The 24,636-nt window shown below is 37.7% G+C and overlaps 3 protein-coding genes across 4 annotated transcripts; 1 reads left to right on the plus strand and 2 right to left on the minus strand.

Annotated features, from left to right (window-relative positions):
• Window positions 1–9,033: 9,033 nt before the first annotated feature.
• Window positions 9,034–14,952, minus strand: LOC126627482 (protein PAM71, chloroplastic). Of its 2 annotated transcripts, XM_050297044.1 has the most exons (12): window positions 14,639–14,952; window positions 14,111–14,195; window positions 13,669–13,971; window positions 13,333–13,386; window positions 12,604–12,665; window positions 12,159–12,227; window positions 11,723–11,774; window positions 11,509–11,583; window positions 11,256–11,385; window positions 10,280–10,350; window positions 9,996–10,043; window positions 9,034–9,231 (listed from the first exon to the last, which is right to left on the minus strand). In XM_050297044.1, exons 1-12 carry the CDS (start codon window positions 14,815–14,817, stop codon window positions 9,160–9,162), a joined length of 1,200 nt encoding a protein of 399 aa, XP_050153001.1. In that variant the 5' UTR covers window positions 14,818–14,952; the 3' UTR covers window positions 9,034–9,159. The 2 variants fall into 2 exon arrangements, with proteins under 2 accessions (XP_050153001.1, XP_050153002.1); XM_050297045.1 differs by lacking the exons at window positions 9,034–9,231; window positions 9,996–10,043; window positions 10,280–10,350 and adding an exon at window positions 10,594–10,889.
• Window positions 14,953–15,812: 860 nt separating this feature from the next.
• On the plus strand, window positions 15,813–20,334 carry LOC126626869 (uncharacterized). Its single transcript, XM_050296268.1, has 10 exons — window positions 15,813–15,965; window positions 16,152–16,269; window positions 16,444–16,543; window positions 17,146–17,289; window positions 17,535–17,593; window positions 18,472–18,539; window positions 18,627–18,678; window positions 19,011–19,178; window positions 19,335–19,931; window positions 20,016–20,334. The coding sequence occupies exons 1-10, from the start codon at window positions 15,958–15,960 to the stop codon at window positions 20,229–20,231; spliced, it is 1,530 nt and encodes a 509-aa protein (XP_050152225.1). The 5' UTR covers window positions 15,813–15,957; the 3' UTR covers window positions 20,232–20,334.
• A 166-nt stretch (window positions 20,335–20,500) lies between these two features.
• On the minus strand, window positions 20,501–23,818 carry LOC126626868 (putative disease resistance protein RGA3). Its single transcript, XM_050296266.1, has 3 exons — window positions 23,776–23,818; window positions 21,095–23,674; window positions 20,501–20,668 (listed from the first exon to the last, which is right to left on the minus strand). Exon 2 carries the CDS (start codon window positions 23,436–23,438, stop codon window positions 21,282–21,284), a length of 2,157 nt encoding a protein of 718 aa, XP_050152223.1. The 5' UTR covers window positions 23,439–23,674; window positions 23,776–23,818; the 3' UTR covers window positions 20,501–20,668; window positions 21,095–21,281.
• Between the last annotated feature and the right edge of the window lie 818 nt (window positions 23,819–24,636).

Genomic DNA, 24,636 nt, shown 5'->3' on the forward strand with positions numbered 1-24,636 from the left:
GAGTAGGTGTCTAGAACCCGTAGACTATGTAGCATGCCAGCAACGAAGATAGAGTTCCAAGTACCCTAATAATGTGTTGCACTTAAAAGTTTATAGAACCTATGGAATGTGTGGCATGTCGGCAACAAAAATAGGGTTCTATGATGACTGGAAGAGCACTAGTTGGTCACACCAACAGTGCTCAGCCGCGTATTCGGGTTGGTCGTACCAAAGGTGCTCAGCTGTGTGAACCTTTATGAGAAACCATCCAAGGGATGAACTATAGTTATGAGTTTACAAAATTGTGGACTGCGTAGCATATCATTAGCAAAAATAAGATTTCGTAAAGACATGAAGATCGTTAATTGGTCACACCAAATATGCTCAACTGCATGAACCTTTATGGGCAGCTGTTCGGGAAACGAACTGCACTTTTGCCTCTTTTGGTATTGTTTGGACCCAAATTTACATTATTGGCCCGTGTAATTAAGGCCGTTAATTGAGCATAGCTCACAATTGTCGGATCAAGAAATAAAGGTCATTTTGTTATTATTAAAAGATAATGGTTTTTAAAGCTATGATTTTTATCATAATTATCTTTTAATAATGATTTATTATAAAAGATGAGATATATATCTCCAAGCTAGAAACATGACAGCACGATTGGCGTGTGAATGTGTGGATGGGATCGGTTTGGTCGATTGACAGATTCAAGTGGTATGCTGCAAATTGATTATTGTCCATTTAAAATATAGGGATAATTAGTCAAAATTGAACTTGAAATTCATCTAGACAGCCATCAGGATGCATGCATGGATGAGTTTAATTATGACAGATGATAATGATTACTTTTTGGCTAGACTATGATGATAAGCAAAGAAGCCTAGGTAGGCTAGGCTATGATGAGATAAAAAGGTTTCTTATGGGATAAAGATAAGTCAAAGTTGGAATAAAATATGGTTAGCATACAGAGTCCCTATTTGTTGTTCGGATTTGCATGTGGTCATTAGAATATTCCATTACGAAGTCTTTAGGTGCAATTGGAATGCTCTGCTTATCGTCTAGGCCGCACCAAGGAAGTACATCGTCCCTATAAATACAGAGGTAGTGGCACATTGACAGCTCTCTCCAACTCAACACACAAACTGCCCTGCACAAACTCTCGCTCTACGTGAAACCTCTCAACAACCTTGAGATTTTTATTTTCTTTTCGCCAACACACCTTCAGTTTGGATAAACAACATTGTTGCCGTAGAATCACCCGACTGCGGAGCACCTTCAATTTGGATAAACAACACTGCATCGAGGCCGACTGGTTATCTATCCAAGTCTCGGTTAAGAAGGATTTTCAAATCCTTATTGGCAGAGGTCATCTCATTAGCCTTCTCGGCGAAGTGAGGTGTTACAGATTACTGGGCTCGGCGCATTAAATGCTAAGTTGTTTTATGATTGGATATTCACAAGTAAGTTTTAGAGTTCGGCATTCTGATGGCCAAACCACATTCACCATCAAGACATATATCTTTTTTGAGTACTTATGTCCATATAGTTTGGAGCCAGTTCGGTGTGCTTATACTCTCACAAATATAATCATTGTGACTGAACCCGGTGCCGACGATCCGTGAACTACGCAAGACGAGCAGCCTTATCTTCAGGCTCTAGAACCCGAAGGTCGAGATGTGTTCTTTCCTTGGCCGTAGTTGCAAGATAAAAAAGTCAGCAGTGTGCTCAACGCAACATAAACAAATTTTACTCCTTAGCCGTCGAGTTGGCACGCCCCGCATATAATCGAATGACGTAGTTAGCTCATTAGTTACTCAGCCTGCGCACCACGTAGGCTTGGTAGTTTTTAGGATCAATAGGTATAAGGGCTTGGGTTCTCATGGATTAGTCTAAGGGCTAAAAGACTTTTAGTTAGCTAGGCTTTGAAAAAGACCATTGTGGCTGATTCTGGGAACGGCGAACTCGTTGTACACTCAATTACACCATGGCAACCAAACCCATCAACATCTAGATATTCGGGCGATTTACCTTTTCCTGAAGGGAGAACATACCTTAGGGGTGTCAAGGAAATAATTTACCCTTTAGCACTAAAGAGCATACTCAGATAAATGTTGAGAAATCAGTTTACCTTCTCGTATTGAAAAGCATGGAAGCTATTATGAGCATGTAGTTGAGCCAGACTTGTGAATGACTTCTCAAATTTTTGTAAAAAATATGAGAAGTGTATTGAACTCTACTGGAAGGTAGAAACTGTAAGACAACTTGAATAATTCTTAGTCTATGAGGTGTTGTTTATCAATCTGCTTGAGTTTTTGAACTTTGATAGGCCTTGACAAGGTCCAAGTTGTGATAACGGAATACAGGATTCTTCACTTTAGAGCATTGTCTACGGAAAAAGTGAAGGCTTTTCTTATGACCTGGAATTGCTGGTTGATCGCATTTTTGTTGTAGTTGTAGACGAGTTATTGCTCATAAACTGCGATGCGGGTGACAACCTTCTCGCGTTCTTTCTCTGCCAAGTATGGGTAATTGGCCACCTCATTCTTGTTCTGCTTGGGGCTTGTCAATATAGTGCTGATACTTGGCACGACAATGCTAGGAAGAATGATCGTCTCTGAACTGAGCGCTAGGGAGAATGGAGTTTCACCGATAGCTCGTCGTTGGGTAAGATACGCCCATAAAACACCAGAAAGCTTTTCTAACCATTTGTCTTACTCGTACACAAGAGAATCTTGAGGTAGGTTAAGATAATCTTGATAAACGCATTAGATTGTCTGTTACCCTGATGGTGTTTAAGTGTGGACATGTGATGCTTGATGCACTAAGAACTTAGCAAAGTCTTTGCCTACAAACCGCAAGGTTATTGTCGATGACGATGAACTGTGGGATTCCAATTAGCAGATAATGTTCTTCCAGGTGAATTTCTTTATGTCCTCCAGGTGAATTTCTTTATGTCCGTCTGAGTGGTTACCGTCATTGGCCAACTTCTAACCTATATGGTGAAGTAGTCGGCCACTACGATTGTCATGCCTTTGCACCCAGTAACATGCGACAATGGTCATATCATGTCGATCGCTCGTTAATAAGTAGTGCATGCACTGGCTTGAAGTGCTGCAACTGTTGCACCTTTGTATACATTCCTCAACATCTTGATGCATGGTAGGCCAGTAGTAGCCTGAGTTGAGACTTTTTTGTGCTAGGGAGTGGCTTCCTAAGTGATTTCTACAAAGGTTTTTACGTATTGAGCTCAAAACCTTTAGGTCGTCAGGAAGTGCCATGCATTTGAGATTATGGTCTTGTAAAAGATCTGTGAACTAGCATGTTGTTCCACATATAGTATCGTGTTGCTTTTGTTGGAGCTTTCTTGACTCCAGCTTTACGGGAAGTGTTTCGTTGACTAAGTAGTTGATTATGGGGTTTTACGACCTCAAGGTTGTGTTAATCTGTGCCACCTTATCTGTTGGTTTTGTATCTATGCTTGGCTTTTTCATGTACTCAATTGGATGAAGCATTTGAGGGGATGTTCGAGGGTGGAGCCTATGCCTACTAGCGCATTCGCATGGGGCGCGAATCTAGGTTGACGGAGCGGGTTGACCCTTATGGCTGATGCATGGGTGCATTGGGCTCACACTTGTGAATGGCTTCTGTGCGCTGGGCTTGGGCCCACTAAACCTACTTCCAAAAACTGTGTGCATTGGGCCTTTTGGGCTTGCGCCTTCCTCTGGGTTGAGCATTTGGGAGATTTCAAGGTCTGCTCTTGTTCTTGTGAGCGTCCTTTAGTACGGATCTAGGCATTCGTCATGGGTTTCTGCGTGTTGTGGACTAAGCCATTACGGCTTAGGGTCCACAATTGTTGTTGTTGTTGCAGTGGCATTGATGGCAGTCCATAGTTGTGGGTTGCGTTGGTTGTTGCCGCTCTAGCTCCATTGACTGTTCCATGTCTGGATATGTGGGACACCTTGTTCATTGTGGTTTTGAAATTTCCTACCAAGGTATTCTTTCTCTATTGACTGATCAAGAAACCTCGACGTAACAGAAATTTCGAAGAATGGTGCGAGAGCCTTCTTCGAGTATTTAAATCATGCTCTCAATGAAAGAACTAATTTGTGATAGCAAAAATCTGTTGTCTTCAGTCTTGACGAATTTCTACCTACAAAACAGTAAACACCTTTGATCAATGAGCAAAGCCTCACGCGCTTACGAGGTGGGAAGGGGTTTGGCCAATGGATCTTCAATACCTAAGTTAGTAACTCTAAAAAGAGTGAGTGTTTAAGGCTTAAGTGCGGAGTAAAAGCTTTCCAGTAAATGGTGTAGGTTAAGCATTCATAGGTAGGTGGCCGGCTATGGTAGGGTTTTTCCTTTTGTGTGGCAACTTCCAATTGGCCAAGATGAGTCATCCATAAAATGGATGAGGAAAAAAATAATTCTAAGATATCAAGTATGTGATGATATCTTAAAATTGTCAGGTAAGTATCCTTGATTGATAGAGATGGAAATTCTTTACTTGTTTGAGTTACCCCTCAATCAGCAATGTATTAAGTATAGAATTTGGCGATTAATCTTATATTTAATTTAATGTCTTTGACTTTTCCATGCCACGAGCATGGTAGCTTAGTGATGTCGTAGGCAGTTGCTCGAGCCTCTAGATATGTTGAACCGCGCATGATAATATTTGTGAGCTTTGCCCATTTAATGAGGTCACTCTCATCTTTTGATTTTTTTGGGATTAATTTTTGCTCCGCAATTGAGTGTCATCTAAAAGTATAGTAGTTAAATTAATAGTGCATATGAAAGAGTATGTAGTGTAACAAATTGTAACTTCATGATAGTAAAGTGTCAATTTTAAAAGACAAAAACGAAACCACCACATACCCCAAACCACAAGGGTGCAAAATGTAATTTATCTTAAAATAAATAACATTCTTAATTTTGTTTTGTGTTGAGCGATATCGTTACGTTAGATAGTTAATTAACGAGAGGAAAATCAAGAAGAATCAAACCCATACCATATGCATGACTAGAATTGCTTTCCGCAACTGCGATCAAATACCACCTCAAACTTTTATAAGTTGCCGAATTTTTATTTGCTGAAAACAACTTAATGCTCGATAACGTTCAAGTAAAGTCTATTGGATTAACAACCACCCCCCACCAACCAACAAAACAATGTATGTACATATATTAGAAAACGACCATGCTCTCTTATCATGAACTAATACACATTGCCTTTCTTTTGTTGGAAAAAAGAAGAAGAAGAAGATCTATATTGTAATTTTCGAGTCATTTAGTATGGTTTGAAATTAGGCATTAATATTAAAGTAATTAATTGTAAAACAAAATATTTTCAAATCTAAGCCCTTATGCACCATGGTGTAAGTCAACGTCTCCAATTAATTTTCTTCTGTAGTGTAATCTCAAACCAAATTGAGAACTCGTTTGGAAGTGTTTTTAAAATGATTGAAAATATCTTTAGATGAAATGTTTTTTGAGTCTAAAAGCACTTCTTGAAATGCTTTTTACAAAAAACACATAACTAATGCTTCTTGCAAAAACTGTTTCAACTATTTTAAAAGCAATTCTAAACGAATTTCAAGTAATTAAGATTGAGACCAATACAGTGCAAATCAATAACCCTAGTGATTAGTGAATAGCACCGATTAACTTAACTATGCTTAACTTTTTAACCAAACATAAACTGGAGTGGTTAGTTTAGAAGGGATTGGGGACGATGAACACATACAAGCATTTACATACAACGACGCATGGAGTCGAAACGACGTCGGCCGCTGACTTTTCTTTGTTTATTGCTTTGTCGGTCTCTATGTTCCGCCTCCAAATCGATGAGCTGTGGAAAAATTGAGATGCACATCATGACGTACACATGTGTTGAACTTCGTGTCAGCAGCGGCTCGTCACCGCTGCGCGCTCTCTCTCTCCCTCTCTCTCTCCTCCTTTCCTCCGACTCCAGTGGTCTCCACGCGCTTCAAATTCTTGCAGACGAAAACCGCGGAGCCTTTCCCGTCGCGGTTTTCTGTTCCCTGGTTCTGTGGCTTTGGCGGTTAGTTTTGGAAGCTTTCATCATGCGTTCTGCTAACGCGTCGCATATAGGTAGGTGCACGTTTATTTGAAACTTACAGCTTTACTTTACACATCATTTACACTTTAAATATGAATTGTCTTCTTTATCTTATTGCACAATGTGTGGAACGAGAAATAATCCAAAAAATCATAGAGTTAATATGTGGACTTTTACCCACAAGTCATGAGAATGTCCTTATTAAGCTGTCAAGATCCTTTCAAAGTAGTTTGACCCTCGAGAAGATTTGAGTTGCTGACTATGACTTTTCCCAACTCTCTTGCTCATGGCAAGTAGAAAATTCAAAGGAATTAAAGACATGATTAGTTATTAATTTAAAAGAAAACTAACGAAAAGTCCTCAAAAACTTTAGTTTTAATCAAAAGGACAAAATAAAGGTGTAAGTGAACAGTACCAAGAGTGATTTTTTAGGCTTAAAATGTCCTTAATGTTAAAAGTGAACAATACTATGAGTGTTTCATTAAAACTCCCTTAATTTACACCTTCCTTTTAAGCTTTCCTTATTGAATATCAACTCAATCAAGTAAGGAATCACAACCAATACACAAAAAGTCAAGGGTCAGAGAACGCACTTTGAAGGCTTGCTTAGAATCCCAAATTCTCAAAACCGACCCTAAATATAGCTGGAATCTCGTTACCTTGTAATATTATCAATTAATCTTTCTTTTTCTTCGAAGCCTATGCCTCATTGACAACCAAAAAAAAGTATTCCCTTATCTTATTCTTTTCTCCCACATGATCTAGACACATAAGAGCCAACAATTGAGTTTTGCACCGTCGGATTGCATCTATTTTTGGGTGTCGTCCGTTGGATTGCAAAAAAATTCATCACGTACATATATATGGATTGGTCGGACATTTAGAAATAAGTTAGCTTCTAATGTGTCTTTTGAACCATAATCTAAACCTCTTTTTTCATGCATCATTTAAATTTCGCATATACTTTGTATCTAGATTATAGCTTTTTATTTTTCGATTAAAAAATAGTTGAGCGTATTGAACGAAATATCTTTACTGATTACATTGCTCATCTCTCCTTAAATCACAAAATTTTTATGGACTTGAGCTCATGTTCAAAGGCATACCCACAACCTCGAACTGAAATGATATATGCGTGACACCTAACTGCCAGCTGCCATTAGTATAAATTTACATAGAAATTTACAGATTGTGCATCAATGAGAAATGTTGGTAGCGAGAGCCGAACCTTGGTAGGGTGATACAAAATCATAGTTTGTATATCTTGTAAGCTTGTTACTTTGTATATCTTGTACATACAAATCATAGTTTGAGACATACAAAACATACGTAAGAAATTACAAAAACAAAAGGTTACATATGTGTTTACTTGTATAACTAATAAATCACAAAAGCAAGTAATAAATAAATCATGATACACGTGTTTGGTTCGAGGTTGTTTCAAGTGTTGACATCGTTGATTTTCCACTTTGACGGTTTCAAAGTTTGATTTTTCTAGGGTTTGGTCTGGGGAATGTTGGGTGGAGACTGGAGGAGAGGTCGAGTCCAGTTGCTTTCTCGTAACATTTCCAACCGAGAATATGCTCTATCATATTCGGCGGCCCCTCCGCTGGTGGCGGTGCTCGTGTGCCGTTTCATGCACGTGCCACTAATCACGTGGAAGGCCACTGCATTTGCTTTGCAGTTTGCATGTTTGTCTGCGTCTAATTTTGTGGGACAAAAGCTCATCGACCCTACCAAGTATATGCATCACAAGAATGGTCCCACGAAATCTTGTCGCTAGAAAAAATTCCATCATTTATGGTAAAGGTGAAGAATACAGCCGCCTCATTAGGAAGCTTGGGGAACTGAGTTACGATTAGGTCAGGTTACGAGTTTGATTCATTTTGATGTAATATTAGTACGGTTTAGTAGAGAATGGTAGTTTCTGATTTTGCTTCTTGTTGGTTTGAGGAGCCTCCACATTTAATCTAGGACGCCTTCTTCGAAGATTATATATCCTTATAATGCTTTCAATAAAACCTCTATCGTTTCACTTCAAAGATAAAAAATAATAGTACAATTTGTAGAGCTACCAGAAGTTTAACTAGAACTATATGTACGAATCAAAACTTGAAAAAATTGACTAACAAGTCACTATATGTGTTAGCATTGTGCTTATGTCCAAAATGACATCTTTTAATTTTATTTCTCTAAAAAAAAAAAACTGCCTCTACTCCTTAGAAAATAAGAGAAATTTTTGTGTGTACCGTTAGGTAGTGTTATACTCTTATTTGTCAACAATAATATTAATGTGTCCCACTTATATTAATGAAAAGAACAGTTGTAACATGAGATTAATAACATCACTCAATAAAATAGTGTGTGTGGGATCGAATTAAGCATTTAAGAAAGATGGAAATCAAAGCAATATGAAAAAGGGTGACAACTATATTACATAAATAAGGAAAGAAATGGAAGAAAGTGGAGGAGCACTTGAATTTTAAATTTTGAGCGAGCGAAAGATGAGACTGAGAGACCAGCAGCGTACGGAGCCAAAGTGGAAAGTGGAAAGTGGAAAGGAAGGCTCACGTAAAAAGTAAAAGAGGGAGAAGATGAGAGAGTGGGGTTTTGTCTGCCTCCACAATCATCCTTTTTCCATCACTTTTGATTCTCCCTCTAATGCTTCTATTGATGGGTTAGGGTGTGCCACGTTCTTTTCATTTTTGCTACCTTTTTTATCACGCACTTTACATAGATGTTTTTTTTTAGTCTCTCACACACTCCTGTTTAATCACGTATTCGTTTCTGTTCGATTATTCAATTCAACAGCTAGAAATAAAAAAAGATGTGTGAGAAGCTAAAAAAGGTGAGTGAATCTATCTCCACCTGAAGTTTCGTGTTCAAGTGGTTAACAGGTTTATTGCTGCACCTGACGTCTTGTGTTCAAAACCGCCTTCTTTCAGTATGGTTCAAAACCCCCAAAGCAAAAGATGTTTCAGTCAAAGAATCAAAGTTTGTACTAATAAACTGATTAATAGGGACAGGATGACAGTAATTACAATCAACAACGTGCTTATGAGTTTTGATCAAGTCAAAAGAATATGGGAATCTTATTACCTTTAACTTACAATCTCAATCAGTGTTGCAGCTGCAAACACCAGAAAAAGAACGCCTCCGACATACGCAATGGCCTGCAGAAGGAAGTAGAAAACGACTGTCATCCATTCGTCTGCTGTGTGCTTAAACATAATTCATCCATGAAAGAAATTACTTAGAGTACAAGTCATATTGAAGAGCAATACGATGATTTTTCCATTTGGACACAATGGAAAATGTATCGTTAGCAGTGGGGTTCGATTGGGAAGGATAAGAAAATTCCTTTTTAACCCATGTAGGCCGACTGCTAGCGATTCAACCTGGGAAAGTGTCAAGGCATAAAACTGATATGGTGAATGAATGTGCTAGTCCAACCAAACAACCTTTTTTAAAAAGCATGCAGAGAAGGATGCTGTTTACTCATTTTCGGTTGCCACAGAATTTTGATGCTTATATTCTATGCCTACAGATTGTGACTAAAAGGAATTCCACTGGCTGTATTCCACATTGTTCAACCGATTCAATGCACTATTTATTTTCTACTAAAAAGGAGAATAGCGGAAGTCAAAAAAACCGAGACAAGAAGTTTTGAAAGCACTTTGCAATCTAGAGAGGTTGGGGATAATTTCGGACCAATTCAGGACATGTTTAATCATATTCGCTACCTTTATGTGAAGTTTCATGTCTTACGATAGTTTGAAATATTTGATAAGTTGTCGACACCAAACGACATAATCACGTCATTTCCATTGAACAAGAAAGGTTGGAAACATAATTGCATGATGGTTCTGCTTAACGAAATCAATTTCAGAGGATTCACATTGGCTAATGAGTAAAAAGGTGAAAAGTTCGGTGTTACCTTCTCTGATAAGAATGTGCCCAGTAAAGAACCCCCCAAAACAGCAAGCTGCACCCAAAAAAAGAAAAGAGGAAATGGAACAATAGCTTAGGTCCACAAATAAGTAACAAAGATGAGTCAAAGGAGAAAGTGAAAAGTTAATCTAAATGACAAGGGACAAGATTGATGTCAATTGATTTGCTGTAAATTGCACATAGTTGATTAACCGCGACATCAAAGAGCACCTCCAAAACGGCCAATATCTTCTTGTCCATAATAAAAATTAGCAGTAAAAGAAACATTACCAAAGTTGCAACACCGTGACCAGCTAGCGCTCCCCCGATGACTCCAAGGGGTGAAGAGGCTGCAGCAAGTGCTGCATATGAAGCAAAACATTGTCTTATTAAGGTAAATTATCAAAGGGGGACTGTATGTACAAAATAGTGGGACCTATGTGCCCTGGCTCCATACAAACTTAGATGCAAATGTATTATATAATCTATGATCCAGACTTTCTCACCATCTTAAAATAGCATTTTATAGCAGTGTGATAAGCCGTTAAACTTAAACATACCAGAAACAAAATTGGAACTAAATAAGCAAGAGCACATCACACGTAAGATGAATTCACTTCCATATTCCTATAAGGACATGAAGTTTGACACATTCATTATCTTATCTTCTACTTGACTATTACACGTTGCATGTTGCAAGGAATTAATTCATTTTGTGTTTTGGTAAATGACAATATCGTCTTTCAAATTCATCGGAAATTGGGTAACAAATCGACATATTAGCCAATCTCAGCACAAAATGCTAGCATCATCGTTGGCCATATAAGATTAACTTGTACTCTCTTCAGGCAGAAAGAAAGGAAGTGTGGTCATCTATTAGCGGTATAACTGACTCCACAATCTGAAATATAAAAAGTAATGTGTGATGAGCTTAAAATGAATTTCACTTACCGCTTTTCTTATTTTCTGTATGTTCATTTTTGGGTATGAAAATTCACCATTTTCTTGGCTGTTACTCGACATTTACATTTTTCAAAGAGTTAGTTTTTGTTCTTTCATAAATTGAGAATAGAAAAAATTTCCTTCAAATTAATTGAAAGTTGAACTATACACATTAGCCATTCTCAAAATGCCAACTCCATCCGAGTAAGCTATTTAATTTTAACATCTTGTTACTCTTCCTAGAAAAGAAAAGGAAATCAAAGAGTGATCTTTCGTTAGGGGAAGAAATATCTCAAAACTTTGAAGCATATATGATCCAACTCACCGATTGTGGAGAAAAATGATTTGTCTCCCCATTCAGCAACAAAAACTAGAAGGAAGGTGCTAGCGGCAGTGCTAGCAGCAGCTAGTATTCCAGAACCATTTCCTGAAAACTCTGAAACAGCTAGCTCTGCCTAATTCAAGAATGCATACATGACAACAAGATTAACTATTACAAAGAAAAATGTAGCTTCAAAAGGAAACAAAGATGGAATAAAAAAGAAAAGAAAAACAGTCTTGATAAGTCCATTATTTACCTCCCTCTGTTCATCTTCTGCTTTCATACCATCACTTGAGGTGGCATCACGCAAAGTTGAAACTCCAAAGTAAACCTGAAATTACGTATGTTTAATAGTTATGGAGCAGATTTCAAGATTTGGTGGTTATGCCAGCACAAAAAGGAAAAAGGGATGCTTATAAGCAAGCCTCGTAGTTCTATTGTTCTCGTTAAGAATCAAAGCATTAAATTACCAAGAGCAAAACTGCAGCAATATCATCAATGGGTAGATCAGTCTCGCCAAATCTGCACTCAAAAGACCAAATCAGAGTGACACACAACAAATGACAATATAATTAAGAGATACAAATTGTATAGACATATCCAAGTGATATATACTAGTAGTCAGAGGACCTAAGAATTATATGAATACCAAGAAATCGGAACAAAAGCATCAAGTTACGTGTAGCATTTGGCAATTACCTACCACAAGTTAATTTAACCAAGTATCTCATCTTCTTAGCTTCTCTTTATTACCAGAAAAGATTTATTACTGCTGTGACCCAGATAATATACCACGTGAAACCATTTAAGCTATGTTTGGTACTACACCACTCAATAGCATAATTTTATAAAGAACAATTAACAGATATATTGGTCAAGACCTACTGAAATGAAAATCTCAAATACCTGAATGGTAGGATTTCATCGACATAGTGAAAAGTTCGTCCAAGAACAACAGATATGATGGTCATTGCCCTGTAAAACAATTCTACAATTTAAGGATGTACTGCAACCACAAAACAGTAGTTCTCGATAATATAGATCACTTGTATAAGGAATGTGTGTGTGTGTGTGTGTGTGTTATTCGTAACTACCATACTGAAAGAAAATATTTTTGGCTCAAAACACAATTACTTGGTTAATACGATTTGAAATGCTATGTATTGCTATTAGCTTTAAAAAGCATCAGTTTGCCATGTGGATTTCATACTTAATCTAAAAGTTACAGCTTGACCTATGCTCACACATTATTGGAAATGTTCACACAACGCTTTTCCAATAATCTAGTAAACAGAAGTTGATCATGCAAAAGAACATTTGTATCACACCATTCACAAACAGAATAACATACGCAAGTGCGCCAAAAGTCCCAATAAAAACAACTGGAGCTGAATTCCTAGCTGCTAAAAGCGCCTGCAGAAAACAGAAAAATTCAAAATTATGCATGATCAAAGCATTCTATCTTTACGTAACACTAAAAAATCTTATATGCACATGTTAATTATAAAGAAAAATGGATAACATTAGAGAAAGAACAAATCAACTATGAGAGTTCCTGTGGAATTAGGTTCATCCCCAAGGCAATGCTTGTGTGAGGTACTTCTAAGTTGCCAAATTAGTAAGGAATGGATTACAAAATGTTATAAGGCGGGATTAGAAATGTACCACCTGCGAATTACAAAGACATGCGAGAGGGTTTTGCAAATGACCTACATGGAAGGAGTCATTCACAAATACCTCTTTCATGTCATTGTAATGCTCATATGGTGAATTTATAATTCCTTCTATTTAACGTTTTTTACTTGGCCTAAATTCCTTGAGACTTGGAAATCCCTCACCCAAACATACCCAAAGTCATTAGCATCTCTCTCTTCTAACTTTACCTTTTTCGCTAGACTTGGACAATATTTGATAAGACAATTGGGAAATAAATAAGGAAGATGAAAATCTCTCTGATGCGTAGAAAAATGTTCATATGGAGTCTACAAAAATAGATCGATCGCCATATGCACAAGTTTACCCTGTCCACTAAGATCTTGACATTGAAGTACTACTGGAGTATGAAACGCTTAGCTCTTACCGCAATAAAGAAGGTCTTGTCCCCTAGTTCCGAGAAAAAGATGAGCAAAAATGCCTGCAACAGAAGGAAACGCACTTTTATATTTACTTGTCATCAGAGATGCATGTTAATAAATGGTTATCCTAATTTTGGTAAAAAAGAAAGAAAGAAGGAAAACGTGTACACTAGAAATTATCCTAAATAGAAAGCTCAAGGATACTGAAATATAATGAAGTCATCAAAGCCTAACAGAAGATTGTTCTCTCTAATTTAACACGATGTGCTGACTACAATTCAGGCTTCACTTACAAAAACAAAAATGCCAGGTTACAGAAGTTAGAGGGAGATTTTCCTAACTGAAGCAAAACCTGTGCTAAGATCGCCAAGGTTCCCCAGAAAAGGAATTGAGGGCAACCCACTTGCAAGATCAGAAACAGCAAATGCAGGTTCAGAGCCTTGAAGTGCAAGAAATCCACACAGCATGATAGCCTTCCAAAAATGAGAGAATGGATTATAAGAAATGTGCATCTCTCTGTCCATGTGACTATCCGCTTTTGAGTTTTCCTTTGCAAGGACTATATCTAAAGCCTCGTAATCATCCACAACATGAAAAGGTTCTGTGGTCACCCGACATTTCTTGCGATTAAGGTACTGTAACTCCTGCATCAAAATCGGTAGTTTCATTTAATATTTGCATATCTTCTGCAACATCTACTAGAAAATTATGCTCAGAGAACAAAAAGATACACTTTTGTTTCTTTCAAGGTTTTAAATGAGAAATGGCATGAAGATTCATTACAAGGCCATCTGGATTTTCAGAAGTTCGTAAAAGACGTCCAATCCATTCCTCGGAGGTGTCTGCCCCATTCCACTTTCTTGAACACCTGAAACACAAGAATCCTGCTTTCATTTTACAATTCAGTTCCATTTTTCACCCACATTTTAAAAAAAGCAACTTTTTTTTGCATTCTTATTGATGAAAGTATATGCAATGCCAGTGGCATTTATTAATTAGAACTTAGAACCAAACATATAACTTGTACCGCAAACAACACAGTGGCACGGCTAGTCGTCTACCATATCAGCAATTAAGCCAAAAAAAATCTTCCAACAACATTTTCCATATGAATTTCATAAGTTTCGCATTTCCATTTTTTTTTTCCAGCCCGTTTGAGTAAGAAAAGGACAAATTATCGGATTTCTCTACACCAAAATTCAAGAACAAGGCAAAAATTTCCAACAAAAAGAGAAACCAATCCATACTTTCTATTCAAAATTCGAAAAACTTTTCGAAAAAATGAGATGGGAGTTGATGTATTGGAGTCACCTGGATGAAATGAGAGTTAGGTTTGGGAGAGAAAGCTTGGAAATGAGCTTCTTCGAGCGCAATTTGAAAGAAAGCAAGTAACAGGATGAACATAACAATGGCGGCTTTGGAGGTTTTGGAAATGACGAAGGCGGCGAGTGCACCCCCAAAACGCTGTCCGAGAGAGTTATGCTCCGCATTCTGGAACTCTCTCTCTCTCTCTCTCTCTCTCTCCTCTCTTTCTCTCCCTAAAAGTGAAAGCTTTTTGGTGTTTGGGGTTGCAAGTGTTGGCAGTTTGAGACTCAAGTGGGAAAGATAAGCAATTGGAGGAGAGGGTGGACGACGAAGCGCCAAGACATCCTTTACCGTTTTATCTGCTTTATTGAAATTGCATTTTACCCCCGCTATTGTCTCGAAATTATGTTGTGAAACCTGCATACTTTTTTTTTTTTAAAAATATTTTTGTTGCACATTTAAAGGTCGTTTGATAATTATTTTGTTTTTACGTTTTATGTTAGTGATATGCATGAAATATTTTGAGTTGCAATATTTTATTTCAGTTTACTTTCTTTATTTCTTCCCCTTTCTCCCATCAGTCTTCTTCATCCTCCCTTTCTCATAAACTTGTTATATAGGAATCGAACTCGAACAGATCCTCTGAGAAGATGGAGAAATGCTTCAAGCTTCCCTCAGAAAACATATAGTCAGGCGACCTTCCTTGAAGATGACCAACATAGCCCACCTTATAGAAGTCGACTTGAGCTTAGGCGAGAGCACTTTCATGACCTGCCTTCTCGCTCTTCAACTGCTCATTCGCCTTAGCAAAGTCTGCATTGACGTTGTAGTAGCCGAGCGAGCTTTGGCAGTTAGTACAACTTCAGCTTTCCTGGCATCATGGATAGCAATCCTATCAAATGTTGATATGGCCTTGATATTTTGTCATGGCAGATTTTTGAAATTTTAGGTGATTATTGATGCAAAACAATGATACATGGATGTTTTTACATGAGTAATGTTGGAGAAATTAAATTTTCGTTAAATAAAGATTAGTACAGATTTGCGTTCAGCAGAATATTTTTTTTTTATTTTGTTTTTTCTAAATAATAATATTAATAATGCATTTCAAATTCGTTTTTAATAAAAATTGAACGAATGAAAAATGATTTTTCCGTATTAGTAACCGACAGGAAAATGGATAGTTTAAATTATTGATTTAGCAACAGTGCTATTCAAGCCAATTTCCCAATAGAGAAACAAAAGCAAGCACCGCTTCTCCAACTCGGCGAATCTCTCTCCCTCTCTCTCAAGTCTGAACCAGTGGAAGCTCCTGCAATTCGACAATGAACAGGTACGCTTTGATCATCAAAACGACAGCGTTCCAATCATTATGTGCCCTAGCCTCCGTCCGGTCCCGAATTCCCCACAATTTCACGCCTTTTTCCATTCGTTTTTGCTGATATGCGATTAGGCTCTGCAAATTAAGGTTCAAATATGTTGGGATTTAGTCTAATTATGATTATTTCTCATAACAAAGCTTGATTATCAGAAGAAATCTTGCTGAAAGTATCAAAAGATTGAAGCTTTCTCAAAGGACTTTGTGTATGGACGCAGCTGCAAAAGTTTCCAGCTCCAATGGTGCCCAACCCGGCAATGTAAATCTCTTGAACTTCACCCATTGCATGTTATTCATATTTTGCTACATGGGTTTTCTTTTTCTGGCCATATATCGGACCATTACATGTATTTACCCAGTAATTTGGATTAACTTGCAAGAATAGTAATGTTTCCCCATTGCTGGGTTTGATGATTCCTTTTAAAATTCACAGGGCCGTGTGGCGCAGCCGAATTTTTCGAATAAAAGCAATCCGTATGACATTGCTATTGTTGGAGGAGGGATGGTTGGCATGGCTCTTGCTTGTTCCTTGGGTAGGTAGTGTTTTTTGTTTGTTTTAGACTTTGTTAATAACTTCATTGTTGTAGATGATTATGTACTTTCTTGTGTTAGAGACTCAGGGAATAAGTTTTTTAACTAAATCAAATTGCAATTACGGTTGATATCATGTCGCCAGTTCTTATTAGCTCCTTCACCCGGCATTATTCCCGCTTTGTTACAAGTTGAAGGCCAGTTGAACAGTTATTGAGTTTTTCTTTCGTATTGACTTACTTAACATGTATGATTCATCTAATGTGGATTCTCATATTTACAGCAGATAGACTGACAACTTTTACATGAGAGACTTTTTGAAAGGGTTTGGTGGAGCACCATAGTGTGTGCGTAAATACGTGACTTCACTCGGTTAATATTACTTAGGTTTAGTTCAGGTCAAAAGAGATTAGAAGAAAGCTTGTGAATTAGTTTGTGAATTAGTTTGTGATGTTGTGCTTTTTGTTGCTCAAGCTAAATAGTCTAATAATAAATTCATCTTTAGTAGGAGAAGATTTTTGTTGAATTATTTTGTGATGTAGCACATTTCTTCACTGATACACTAAAAATTTCAATCTATCGTCTTATTCTTGTGCTGCTTTAGCAAAAATGCCGTTGACAAAGCACTTGAAAGTTGCCATCATTGATAGCAATCCCGCAGTATCAAATGGGCTTAGCATCAAGAAAGAAGACCCCCCTGATCCAAGGGTCAGTACAGTAACACCTGCGACCATATCTCTCTTCAAAGGTATTGAACTCGACATATTTGTTGTTATTTGTATGTGCCAGCATCAATTTCTCATGTTCTCCACTAGCAATCATGTTAAGTGAGCTCAAATAAGGTGAGATGTACCTTGTATTCCCCATTTGTAGGAATGATTGACATACTTATTTATTTTTATTCTAACGAGGCTGGATTGCGCTTCTTTCTTGGGTAGTCAGAAACAAATATTAAACTTGTTATGGAATTTCAATAACAGTTGTACTTTACAGATATTGGCGCTTGGAAATATGTGGAACAGAATAGACATGCATATTTTGATCAAATGCAGGTGACTGACTTTTCCCAATTTCATAGCACTTTAGTAGTTACCATTCTGTTTGTGTTCCCTTGTTAACTTACTGTATTTTTCAGATTTGATTCAAATTAATAAACCTTTCACTACTGAAAAATCATGATCTCAAACCACTAGTATGCATATCTAATTGTTCAGTTTTCCCTCGTTAGTTTCCTTTTATACCTTTTACACATCTTTATTGTAGTTGATCATGAGAAACAAATTGATAGATGGTCTCAGACCAGACTTGTTTGTTTTAGTCCCATTGCAAACTCTACTGTCTGATCATTGACATGGAATAATGGGCAGCCGAAACCGATAGATGAGACATTGTGCGAACGAGCGCATTTTGTTGAAATAATACAACTTGACCAATGGTTAGGGGTTTAGGATGGGACCACAGTAATTACTCATGGCTAGTGCGTCAGTTAATAATCATTATGTACTTAATAATTTCTCTCACAGCAAATTTGTTCTTGTCAACTAAAAGGGAGATGGCCCAGTTTGAGAGAGTTGTGCTTCAATATTGAAAGGTTTGGTAATTTGAAAGATGTGCTGTATGTAATTTGATTAATTTTATACAAGGCTCATTATTATGTACAAGCTTGACTGGTTTGATGTTTTTAAATAAATTTTTTGTTCTGAGCTTCTCTTTTTGTTTTTACATCAATAGTACTCCTAATGGCCTTTTATAATGAATTTATATTTTCTCCCAACTCTGTTTTGTTGCATCCTACTCTCACTGTGGTTTCGTCTTAAAATGAATTACATTGCTCTTTAAATATTTCCACCTAGCTGACGCGATATGATGGATGATTGGTGGAGATTGAATTTAGTTAAAGACTTATCTATTCTTCTATTATCTCTTGTAGGTTTGGGACTATACTGGCTTAGGATATACAAGGTACGATGCAAGAGATGTACATAAAGATTCTCTGGGGTAAGAAGTAGATGATTTTTTTTCTTTTTGCAATTCATTTATTAGCATTACTAGGAGGATCTGATGCTGATTTCGACTTATGATCAGGTGTGTAGTGGAGAATAAAGTACTGCACAGTTCTCTATTGTCATGTATGCAGGTATCTAGCAAAGTTGAATGGTTAATTTTTTTTCTTTTATTTTATTACAAACAAAACCTGTAATCACTCGTGTAATTTCTTGGTTCATATTGTTCTTGTTTTGTCTCTTTATTTTTGGTGGCTGAGTTCTCATATGTATTGTTATCTATCCGTTTTCCTTGAAGATATCATTTCCTGACATTTTTTTTCCTGTTAAAAAGTTTTTCTAAACCACCGTCCATTCTTCTCTTAATTCTTTCTTGTGTTTTTGAGAAATGGCATGTGTGTTGTTTTCATTTATTGCATGCAAGTCTTAATACTTTCTATTTGCTAATAAGGTTTAACTTTAACAGAATACAGATTTCCAGAAGACTATCTACCCTTCCAGATTGTCCACAATGACTTTACAGCCAAGGAACTTATCCATGGGGGTGGGAAGCACATCATCTGGATTGAATGAGCAGGGGAACTTAGCAAAGCTTGATCTAATTGACGGCAACAGTCTATATGCAAAGTTGGTGGTAATTTTCAGTTGCATTTGAAGAATTCTATTTCCCCTTCAAATGATAATAAGATCACAGAAACGTCTAAAGTCATAATGGCAAAGTTTCAGAAAATACTGTAATTAGTAAATTATGGATTGGCATCAACTATCAAGTCACATAGTCTTGCTGCAGGTTGGAGCTGATGGGTCCAAGTCACGTGTTAGAGAGTTGGCAGGATTTAAGACAACCGGATGGAGTTACTCACAGAATGCAATCATTTGTACTGTCGAACATAGTGTGGAAAACCGATGTGCATGGCAACGCTTTCTACCTGCTGGGCCAATTGCACTTTTGCCAATAGGTGATAATTTCAGCAATATTGTTTGGACTATGAAACCGAAAGAAGCAACTGACCGTAAATTAAAGGCTGAGGATGAATTTGTGAAAGATGTCAATTATGCTCTGGATTATGGATTTGGTCCACATCCTGGGTCAAGCACCTCAGGAGGTGGAGGCATATTTTCTTTGTTTACAAACGTGAATTTATCTGCCAATGATTGCTTCAAGGTTCCACCGAAAGTGTTGAAGTTGGTGTCTGAAAGAATGGTGTTTCCATTGTCTTTGATGCATGCCAACAACTACGCGTCAAAGCATGTGGTTCTAATCGGCGATGCAGCACATACCGTTCACCCTTTGGCTGGACAAGGGGTGAATTTGGGTTTTGGAGACGCGTTTGCTCTTTCAAGAATCATTTCGGAGGGAATTGCAGTGGGAAGAGATATTGCAGAGGTAGGTGAATTTTCTTTGAGTCTTTTATTTATCAAAATTCATTGGTTGAAGCGACTCATTTGACGAATCTCTAAACTTATGCAGGTATCGTTGTTGAAGAAATACGAAGCAGAGCGGAAATCAGCAAATGTCACAATGATGGCAATCCTGGACGGGTTCCAGAAGGCTTACTCCGTTGATTTCGGTCCTTTAAATGTTATACGGGCAGCTGCATTCAATGGAGCACAGTACTTTCCACCCCTTAAGAGGAGTATTATTTCATACGCATCAGGGGATCAAAGATTGCCAAGTTTCTCTTAGAGACGGATGTAAAAGAATAAATGTTCTTGTCAACAATCTCATGAACCATTTTCTTTCCAAGTAAAACTTACAACTCGTATTCCGAGTTATGCAATTTCAGAAACTCAAATTCAAAAACACGAGCGCCATAAACAAATCTGTCACGCTCGTACAGATTTACGTCTATGCAAAGCCGGAATGCAAGAAATCGCCGGACCATCGAAGCATCGCTGGTCTTGTTTTCATGAGTGGATCAACACCAGCAAAGTTGATGTTTCCCTTGCGACTAATTAAGTTATAAACACTCTCTTAATCCAAATTAAAGCATCCACAATTCAGAAAAAAACATACAAGTTGGAAAAAACATCCTCACATCACACTTTGTTATATACACACACTTGTTCCAAACTCCAAAAAATGGCTACAATGCTCCATCCTTTTTCTGCAATCCATGCTATCTGCAATTTTTGGGAAAACATTAGGGAACTAGGTGGTTAAAAGATTTGTACTTAAACTTCATTATAGATCCTACACGTTTAAGTAATTACAATGTATGTGAGAGTAAGTGCCCGTTGGTTCTACTCATACGAACTTTTGTTATAAGCATGCATGAATTTGTAAATGCAAGTACTTCCTGAAGAAGCACTACAAATCGCACTAAAAAGTGATTTTAACCACTCCAAAAGTGCCCCGAACAATCACTAAGCACAGAATTAGTAGATCCAAAGAACAATATCCTTCAAATAAATCTAATCGAAAAATTAGTATGAGAACCATTTGGATTTAGAATTACTAACATAAAAAGGCATATAGCAAAATTAGTGTCAGAAGAACCACAGGTTAACACATTCAGTTGAAGAGATCAAAAACTAGAATATTGTTACCTAGTTAGCAGCCGATGAGATAATTTGCCCATTAAGTATAATCTTCGGAACATGAGCGATTTTGTGCCAATCCACACCTTCTTCCCGTTTGCATCTTCTGGTTAGAGGACAGTTGTTAATCTCCAACTCTCTCAATGCTGTGAGGCGATGCATGCCCTTTGGAAAATCAGACAGAAGGGAACAGTCTCTAATCTTTATTTGTTGGAGAAAAGTGAGGTTTTCGAACCACTCCGGGAGTAACTCGAGATAAGTACAATATCCCAAATGCAACGTTTTCAGAGTGTTTGCACTCTTGAAGCCAATGCGGCAACTCCTCCAGTTTTGAACCTACAATCCAAAACGATTGAAGACCTCGGATGCCTTCTCCCAACCTCGTCAGATCAAGAACACTACAATTATAGATAGCCAAATTCTCCAATGCAGTCATATTACATGACAGAGACTTCATATTTTGACAGTTCACTATAACAAATGTTCGAAGATTAGGCAGGGTTCGCACTCCTTCCCCGAAGGATAAAAGATATTTGCATGCAGTGATGTATAAAGTTCGAAGAGAGGTGAGACGTCCAATTACTTTGGGCAAATGGTGCTGATTTATGGTTAAAGCTAAGTACCTGAGGCTAATCAGGTTTCCCATGTTTTCGGGTAACTCCTTGATTTTTCCACAGTTTATAAGCAGTAAGGTCTGCAAATGCTGCAGCTTGCAAATGGAATCAGGAAGCTTCTTTATCCGCTGATTATACGACAGGTCGAGGTATCTCAAGTGACTCAAGTTACCGATGGAACTAGGCAGTACCTTGAGGGTCAAGTTACTAAGATCTAGAAGCCGTAGGTAGTTGAACATTGAGATGCATCTCTTCAAAAAAGATTGATTGTTGGCACCAACTTCTGTAGGAAGATATTCACTATTCAAGTCTGGAATTAGAATGGTTCGCAATTTCTCAAAAGGGAGTAAGAATTTGGGGTCTTCTTCTTTATCCTTGGACAATTCCTTTTGAGATATTGACACATGCCGGATCACCGTGGAATATTCACCAGGACGAAAATTTAGAGATGAGTATTCTAGCCGTGCTGTTGAGATTGCTAAATCATGAACTAGATCGTGTATTCTAAACCGTACAAAAAGGAAATTATCTTCCTCAATCTGGAAGAAATATCTAGAACATAATTTCCTAATGTACTCCAGACCGATATCTTCAAGTTCTTGGTATCCTTTGGAGGATTGAACAAAGCCTTGAGCCATCCACAACGGGATCAATTCTGAACTTCGAAATATGTAGTCCTTTGGGAATAGTGAACAAAAGGCAAAACAAGGTTTCAAGTAAACTGGCAATGCATCGTAGCTTAACTTGAGTCCGGGTAAAATGCCGTCGCTTCCTTGTTCCAAATTCCATATGTCACTATCTCTTACATGTGACCAATAACGTTCGTCCTTATTCGAGTAGAGTAGGCCCCCTAGGGTATACAAGGCAAGGGGAACCCCTCCGCACTTCTTCACAATATCTTCCCCTATTTTCATCAAGTTTGGATGGTTTTGCTCTTCTCTTCTTGCAAATGCCACTTTTACGAATATGGTCATGCAATCTGAGAGGGGAAGAACTTTCAACAGATGCATGTGTGCATACCCCATAAGCAAAGCTACTGATTCATTGCGCGTTGTTACAATAATTTTACTCCCGCAAGCTGCAACATTTAACAAAGATTTTAAATCAATCCATTTTTTGACTGTTATTCCCATTGGCCCCTTGTCCCAGACATCATCCAAAACCAGTAAAAGTTTTTTACCAGTCAAAGCACGTCGCAACTTCATTTGCATCTGTTCAATACTTTCATCACCACATTTTTGGCTGGTTGCCGCAGTAACAATTTCGCTAAGCAATCTTTTACTATCAAAATCGTCTGATACGCAAACCCGTATTCTTAACTCAAAGTTGGTCACTACCCTGTTATCATTATACACCAATTTAGCAAGCGTAGTCTTTCCCAATCCTCCTAATCCATTAATTGAAATAACAGAAACATTCTCCTCATCACCTGGACCAGTGTGAGTGTCCTTAAAGAGTTGGACGACAATCTCTTCTTTTTCGCTCTCTCTCCCTATAACATCTGGGGCGTGCACAAAAGAGTGGGTCTCCCTCTCCATGTGCATGCCATGCCATTCTACAGATCGTTCGGCGAGATTGAATTGAGCTTTTGCAGCTGCAATTTCACCTAACTTTTCTCTAATATCCTTGACTCTATGGCCCATTTTGTAGCTTGACACGAATGAATTTCGACCTGAAAAGAAGTTGCGTACCTTTCCTTTGATGGTATTACTCCCAGTCCCAAGGCCGAGCACCTGCATCCGCAACTTTTGAAACTCGAATTCATCGAGGACGTCGTCTATATCATAGCAAACATCTTTCAGCTTTCCCAACCAATCAGTTAGAAGGTGATCCTTCCGCTGTTTTTCCTCCGCATCGAGAAGAACTTTTGCGATGGTTGATAGGGTTTCCCGAAGTTTGTTCAGCTCATATTTGACATCAAATGCCAAAAACAATTCTTGGTAAGCATGGGAAGCAAGCCTTTCCAACACTCTCTCTGCAACGTTATAGGAGAATGACTCCATTAGTTATTCAGGAGGAAACAAGAGAGATGTTTTGAAGGAGGTAAACACACACACACACAAGCAAGCTCTTTACTTTTTCTTTGTGTTTGCTGGTGAGCAAGCTGTAAGACTTGAAGTCACCGATAGCAATTTCAAGGAAACATACTCGGAACCCAGAAAACAAATGCTACAAACACGCCATACAAAATACAAAATGTAAAATCCAATTGACCAAAACACTAGTGTGATGCAGGAGAGAGGGCCCAACCGAGTGGGGCGGTCATCTCTTCTTTTATGCAACTTGCGTCATGCAAATGTGATCAATTATGTGGTTACATATGCCTTGCCAGGTCCTCTTCGTAGAGGAGTCTACTTGAATTCTTATCTTTGTACTATGGTTCTAAAAGAAAGTAGGCGCTAATCGAGTTGTGGGTTGGAGCCTAGCGCTTAAGCGGTTAGGCGAAAGTCTAGGCAGGCTAGACGGTTTTAAGTATATTTATTATATATTATATAAATTAACTTAAATCATAACATTTTGAATGTTTAGTAATTTAAATTAATTAATTCATAGGTATAAAATAATAAGTCTTTTGAATATAATATATGGATGGCCCGCATGAATATTTTATTACTATTCATCCAAAGAAAAATCAGATGGATTAAGAAAAACGGATGTGTTACTATTCAGGCACAATATTTCACTATTCATTTGAGGAAAATTTGTAAAGTGAATAGTATTGCTATAGTAATCTTTTGTCTATAAAATAAGAGCATACGAAGAAAGGAAGTAGGGCTGGGTTCGGTTCAAATTGGTTCGGTTTTTTTTCCAAAATTGAAATCGAACCGAAATTTCAGTTTGGTTCGGTTTTTTTTGTGATTTTTTTTTAATCTGGATATTGGTGCTTCTGCCTCAAATGAATACGAATTGGGGCAACTCACAATGATGGCTGCATCA

The sequence above is a fragment of the Malus sylvestris genome, chromosome 6 (assembly GCF_916048215.2).
Source record: "Malus sylvestris chromosome 6, drMalSylv7.2, whole genome shotgun sequence".
NCBI lineage: Eukaryota > Viridiplantae > Streptophyta > Magnoliopsida > Rosales > Rosaceae > Malus > Malus sylvestris.